Below are 7215 nucleotides of genomic sequence, written 5' to 3'. Positions count from 1 at the left end.
ACTTCTTGCTTGATTGGTTTGTTTTGTCAGTTTCGTTTGTTGTTTTTAAAAATTAGTCTCAAAACCTACGCACGTTTACACATAAGTTTAGAATTAGAAGAATAACATTTGAACTTTGGTTTTTTTTCTTTCTTTCTTTCGTTTTTTTCTCTCTTTTCCTTATGCTTCGCCGTTTTCTGACTTTTACCCTAAAGCTCCTTACGCGTTGTCCCTTCTCTCGCTCTCTCTCTCTCTCTGTCCGAATTGTTCGTCCGAAACGTACGTTCTATAGGTGTGTACTGTCCCGAGAGAGTGAAATTCAGAGGAAGAGATGTAAAAGAGCACAAACAATTGGAAACAAATAGCTGTTACTGTTACTGTATGTATGTGTGTGTATGTGTCTGATTGCGTTTAACCATCTTGAAAAAAGGGAACATAATCGTTTTCCACCTCCTCCTAGTTAACTTCTAACCGCTGCTGGGTGACGACACCTTAATCGCTACTGTGCTCGCACAAGAGGACCGTTCGTTTTGCGCGCAAGCTACATGATTTTTCCTCTCTCTCTCTCTCTCTGTACGCAGCACATACAAACACGCACACACACATTAGCTGTCATTAGCGTTAGAGACAAAGGTCTCGAATTTCCATTAATCACTAACGATTTCACTGTTTTTTTTCCTCTTAAGCAATATACGATCATTTTTAAAACTAATAACGTTCAGGAAAAGCCTGTACCCTCACACCACACCACACGTTTTGCTACTGGTTCTTCTTGTGTACGCGCTCGCTACAGCCCTTCGTCGTAGGTGGATACAGTTTTGACCAAACACAAAAACTGTATTTTCACTTTCCTCCTTACCACACACAAAAAATGTAAATTTACACTATCGGGTATGTGTGTGTGTGTGATTGATTTGGTGTGTCACACAGTGTTTCTGTGTTTTGTGCTCTAACATACTCGCAGTGTGTGTGTGTGTGATCTTAAATATTTCACATTTTCCTAGCAGTAACGGTTGCTTTACACTTTTAAAACAAAACCTTCACCCCTCCAGCACAGTGAATAATGTCCTAGGATGCGTGTCCTAGGCACGCACAAGCCATCTTCACCCGTCCCCCATCCACTGGGGGATAATCAATTTGTTGGCAACTGGAGCGCTGAACGGATACACGCGTCAAGCTACGGTGTGTGTGTGGCGTCGTGTATCCTCTCTACTAAAGCAAAGATTGCAGCATCTAACTAATTAGATGAAATTGTGCGCATCTGCTCTTCCGGCGGAAACCTTCTGTGGCGAGTAGTTCGGAGGCTCTACCTATTATTATGCCTCTCCTTATTACTCCTAGAATCGCTAGCGGCTAAGGATACCGACCGAAGGTAAGGATCTGACAACAACGCACACAACCAACTACCAAGCAATATTTAAACGATCGAAAGAATTGAAGCGTGCGTGCGTGGGACGAAAGAAGAACAGTAGCGCGCAACACGTGGTACGTTGTTTGTGATGTGTTCTTTGTCTGTGCATGACACACACTCACACACATCTGGTACGATTCTTAAACCCTAATAACCGGGTGGCACACAACTCCCCCCCCTCTCCCCCCACCCCTTGCTTAATCCTGCACCTCTCGGTACGGCACCTCCGAGGTGATGGTAAAGTTCTGGAAATAGTGGTTCAGAAACTCGAACGTGGGCCGCTTGTCCGGTATCGCGTCCCAGCACTTGAGCATCAGGCTGTAGATGTCGTCCGGCAGGTGGTGGGCGGTCGGCTTCGGCATCCGGTAGCCGCGCTCGATCTGCTCGATCACCTCCCGGCTGTGCATGCCCGGGTACGGCACCTGCCCGTACGTGAACAGCTCCATCAGCAGGATGCCGTACGACCAGACGTCCGACTTGATCGAGAACTTGCCGTACACGATCGCCTCCGGTGCGGTCCACTTGACCGGGAAGCGGGAGCCCTGCTTCGGGCAGTACTCGTCGTCCGCTATCACGCGCGCCAGCCCGAAATCACAGATCTTTGCCACGTTGTTCTCGCCGATCAGCACGTTCCGGGCGGCCAGATCGCGATGGATCAGCTGCTTCAGCTCGAGGTACTCCATGCCGGACGCGACCTGCGCCGCGATGTAGATCAGATCCTCGAACTGCAGGAACTGGCCGTCGCCGGTGCGCAGGAAGTCGAGCAGGCTGCCCTTCGACATGTACTCCTGCACGATGTAGATCGGTTCCTCCTTGGAGCAGACGGCGTACAGCGCCACCAGCCGGCTGTGGCGGAACTTCTTCATGATGGCCGCCTCCTGCAGGAAGGCCTGCGTCGACATGGTGCCCTCGCGCAGCGTTTTCACCGCCACCTCGATGTTGTTCCGCCACTTGCCGTAGTACACCTCGCCGAAGTTGCCGTGGCCGAGCTTGCGAATTAGCTGGATCTCGTTCCGGTTGATTTCCCACTTGTCGCGCAGTTCCGGCCCGAGGTCCCACACCTGTGGCTGCGGCTTGGGACAGGGACTGGACAGCACGTGACACAGGCCGAGGGCATTCTCTGCGAGAAAAACGGGGGAAAAATATAATTTAAAAAAAAAACCGTAGCAAAAGTTCGCTCAAGCTGCCGCACACTCACTTGAATATGCCATCACGAGGGCCGGGAGCGACGGGAACGTTTGATTCGTTGCAATGTAGTAGCCTCCATTGTCCAGTGGTTTGATCTTGTAGTGCTTCACGTGGTAGCCGCGGCTTTCCTCCCAGTCTTTCACGGAGAGCGAGAACCCGTTCGGGTTGTGCTCGGACGGACGGACCAGGAAGGTGCCGCGCGGGTTCTCGTTCGCCAGCAGCAGCTTGTCGGCCTCTTTCCGTGAGACATTTTCAAAGAACCAGCTGCCAAAGACACGAAGGGAAAAGTAATTTTCATTATTTATTTGATGCCAAATTGATGGGATAGAAGGTGATACACACTCTTCACTGTTAACGCTGCGATCCTCGGCGACGAAGTTCCACGGGATGAGCCCTTCCTGGCGCGTTTTCAGATGCACGACGCGCCACCAGTCGGATTCTGTATCGTCCAGCACCTCCATCCGGTCGCCCTTGACGAAGCTGACGTCCGTTTCCTCGCGGGCATTGTAGTTGTAGAGTGCGACCACTATCCTTCGTGTGTTATGACCGGGCAGAACTACAAATAGCAAAAAATGTTAAACAAAAATTAATCAAAAGACGACAAAGCATCACCCATACCCGGAAGAGGTTATGTGTTCCCAGTGGATGTTTTCATTTTAAGCAAAACAATAAATACTCTTGCGTTGTGCGTACTCCCGTAGTTTTCTAATGAGCCTCCAGCCGGCCTGCGGGATCATAATCGCAAACAATATTGCACACGCTCACGCTCAGTTTTGCCTGCCATCACATCATCTGCTGGTGCGACCCCCGGAGTATGGGGAGGTATATCAAGAACATAAGAAAGCGATAAGCAGGCCAAAGCTGGTGCTGATCCGAAACCGTTAGCTACCCGCGATTCGGTCCGTAAACACAAGCGCACACTGCCCCTGATGTAATCACCCATCAGCATCATCATCCACAATAGAGCCGCTGGCTGGCTGCTGGCTTCAATGGCAAGCGTCGAGTCGAGAGCGCAGCAAATAGATAAGAGGCGGCGGCCGCGACTCACTGCACAAGCGGCACACACGCACACGGACGGAATCGAACACCGGGAACAGGACAAGGGAGGAGCGTTAACGCTCTGTAAATTCCACTTCAAAACAGTGGCAAACAACAAAAGATCGGTGTTGGTGGCCGTTTCTTTGTCTTGCGCGGGACGCGCGCATGAGAAACATTGGATTTTGAACGTCGATAGCGCCAATTTGCGCCACTGGAAGGCGCAAAGACACAGGAAGCACTCATTAGGCGCTGGAGAGACGATGATAGTGGACGCATTGAACGCAAGATTTTGATTGCATTCAATCCAAGCCTGCAGTGTGTTGAAGAAGCGTCATCAAACTTGAAGTTCCTAGGAACATTGACAAAGGGCCAGACGACGTCGTATCTGAAAATCCTGCCCAGATTAACATTTGCTGAAGCACTTCAAAGCAGAGATGGGAAATTCTGATTCAGATTCATGATTCTTAGTTAATCTTCTGAAATGAATGGACGAATCTGAAACTCCAACTTTGAGATTTATGTATCTCCATAGAATCATGAATAAATAAAGATTCGTGAACTCATGAACTCAAAGAATCATGAATCTCTAAGTATTCCAGTGTCTCTGAAGCTTCAAAAATCTCTGAAGTTCAGCATGAAATGATTTTTAGAGACTAGATATTCATAAACATATATATTAAAATATATTTATTAAACTCTTTAGTTTAATAAATCTATAGAGATTCAAGAATCGAAATAAATACATAGAAATTCTGAGATTCTGAGGTTTTGAAACGATTCATGAATCATCAGATATTCATAAAGATTTAGAGATTCATGAATTTTTGGAAATTCATTAATCTTCAGATATGAATCTTTCGCGATTCATGAATTATTGGAGAATCAATTTTCGAATCACTAATCGCCTAAGATGTCTGAATCAATCACAACACTACACTTCAAACGGCCCATGGAGTCCCACCAAACCTTACTGGAGCTCCTAATCATCCCCAACGCAGCCCCCCAAACTTACGTGGTGTCGTCCGGGGCCGTATGATGTCCACACCACCCTTCGGATGCTTTATGAGCTGGCCCCGGTTCGGGTCGGGCGTGTACCGCGAATCGATCGAGCCGCCATTGTTGTGCTTCGGACCGCCGGACAGGTTCGAGTTGAAGCTGCTGTCGCCCTTCTTATAGCCGCCGGGATAGGCAAGCGCTAGTTCCTGGTCCTGACGCTTGCTGCAACATTTATTGCCCATCGTTGAACGCACAGGAAGAAACAGCGGAGGACCGGGGAGCGGATTTAGGGAAAAAGGCGGAACGAAGCGAAACGATACCGCTCGCTCTACGGGTGCTCGCGGTACGGCGCACGTTATCTGGAGTTTTTGCTGAGGTTTTTACTGGTCCACTTCACGGTGAAACTCAGATGGCGCCGCAAGCTTTTCTCATACACACTCGGTGTGTATCAGCTATCGAGGGTTGTTTGTGATGCTGCTCGTGTTGCTGCTGCTGCTGCTGCTTGTTTTCACGTCCGGCTGCCGGTTCGTGAACACGGGTAGTAGCCCGGTACCGGTGCAAACGCGGCCGAAACGCACGGACAGGATGATGCTGGCGAGGGCAACCGCGAGCCGGCCGAAACTGACGATGACAACAACAACCGACGTGAACGTGCGATGCTCGTTGAAGGAATCCACATTTGGGGGGAAAGGATAATCAACCGATGCAACGTGGTAACCAGTGAGCGCAGGTTCTTGGACAAATGGACCAGAGGACGGTTGATGTTTGGTTCCTTTTTTGTTGTGTATGCGCGGTCGGGTCGGTCTTCGTTTTTCCGAGTTAATTAATGGATTCTAATTTCTTCTCTTCGTAGCTTGTATCTCCTCTCTCGTCGAACTAATAGCCTCTTCACATGATAAACACACCAGCACAGCTATTCCTTTTTTCTCACTGTCAGTCGTGTACTGGTGATAGTGATCGTTGCAGCTGTAGTAGTATTAATCGCTGACGGTAACTTTTTTCATTAGCCAACCCAGCGAAAACGTGAAACTTTCACCGAACAACAACAACAGTCAGAACTCCTCTACACTTTATGCTGCCTTGTGGGTAAAAACACGAGCTGTCCTTTGCTTGTTCGTCGACGACGAGAACTTTCCAAGCCCCTGATTGGGAGGCCACTACACACAGAGAGTGTTTCCTCTTCCTTAAACGAACAGAATTCCTTCGGGGAAGTTTGTGCCGCAGCTGCAAGTATGCAAATCGCCGAACGACAAATTGCAACGATTCTGTTTTGGTGCTGTTGCCGGCGGTGCTGTAGTTGGTCGGTTCGCTTTTGCCGTGACCAGTGCAATCATAGTGTTAGCGTGAGAGTGTGTTTGAGACAGCGGGAATTTCTGTTTTTGGGGTAGAAGTTCCCTTTTAAGGTTGGTCGCTTCACTTCACAGGATGCCGGTTGTGGATGCATGAAGAACCATACGGGGAGATGTTCAGAGATGATCTATTTTGGAGAAGAAAAAGAAGAAGAAGAAAAGAGAAATATTACCATATAATGTATCAGACATTATTTGTAGGTTCTACAAATAAAATTGAAGGTTATTTCAAAGATTTCTCCCGGTAACATCTTTCTAACACAAATCTCTTTCTTGATAGCCGTTTATTGAGATTACATGCTTTGCCATCATCGGAAAACGATTCACATTTCAGATGTTCCTTGATTGCGGGAGGGTTTTTTATGAATAAAACACACACACGGACGAATCAACGCCCAACATACGAACACACCACACTATATACCCAAAGCACATTTTAAAAATGTAATGCCGTCTGGTGCCAAAACGCCCCCTTTAAAAATGAACGTCACGTCTGCGAGATGTGCTGCCGTGGCGGCTCCGCCACACCAGTAGCGCAGCAAATCGGGAAGAGGCATCTAAAAAGCATGAGCAACATTTGCGCGATCGGTCGAGAGGAAGGGAAGAGATGTGAAGGCCTCGGCTACCACCATGCGTCGCGGATAACATTTTGTGCCCCGAAGCCGGGAGCGAAGATATCGCACCGCGAAATAGCGTGGTAATTCTTGCACGCCACCACCGTCATCGTACCAGCGCGCACAACCGCAAAACACCAGCAGCAGCAGCAGCAGCAGTAGTAGTTGAAGAACATTACAGCAGTTTTGGGACGGAGGCAGTGGGCAATGTGTGGCACATATATTAAAGAATCACACAACAACAAGCCCCGTGGAACTGGTCTCGGGGACCGGATGGTTTCGCACCCAGAAGCTAAATAAAACGACGACGAAGACGACGTGTTTGCTTCACTTTGGGGACCATAGTTGCCACACGGTTGAGGAATTAAAAGATGCCCCCAACCAAATGGGTCTTAAAGCTGTGGCTTGGAAAGGTGTGATGGTTTTTCTGGTGATAAAAAGATCTGATGGTTTACATTTCTCTAGCATTTTAAAAACAGATTTATCATCAGATCTCGAAGGGAACTGAAGGACAGTGATATGATTTTTGCATGTAATTTCAAATGCATACGTTAACCTTCAACAAAAAGGGTCCTTTTAAATTAGCTCCAGGCAAGTCGCAAACTCCACACATCTAGAAAAGGGACATACACACACGAGA

The 7215-nt window shown here is 48.2% G+C and overlaps 1 protein-coding gene across 3 annotated transcripts in view; it reads right to left on the bottom strand.

Moving 5' to 3' along the window:
• Positions 1-905: 905 nt before the first annotated feature.
• LOC121591692 (tyrosine-protein kinase Src64B) overlaps positions 906-7215 on the bottom strand; it is a 67231-nt gene continuing 60921 nt past the window's right edge. For all 3 annotated transcript variants that reach the window (XM_041912493.1, XM_041912496.1, XM_041912494.1), the window contains exons 3-6: positions 4629-6089; positions 2921-3134; positions 2589-2842; positions 906-2510 (exon numbers count right to left, since the gene is read on the bottom strand). In XM_041912493.1, coding sequence (XP_041768427.1) covers positions 1588-2510; positions 2589-2842; positions 2921-3134; positions 4629-4854 — 1617 coding nt within the window. In that variant the 5' untranslated portion in view covers positions 4855-6089 and the 3' untranslated portion in view covers positions 906-1587. The remainder of the gene's footprint in view (positions 2511-2588; positions 2843-2920; positions 3135-4628; positions 6090-7215) is intronic.

Source organism: Anopheles merus, chromosome 2L (assembly GCF_017562075.2).
Source record: "Anopheles merus strain MAF chromosome 2L, AmerM5.1, whole genome shotgun sequence".
NCBI lineage: Eukaryota > Metazoa > Arthropoda > Insecta > Diptera > Culicidae > Anopheles > Anopheles merus.
Note: the sequence above shows the minus strand (reverse complement) of the source record. Positions and strands in the feature narration are given on the sequence as shown.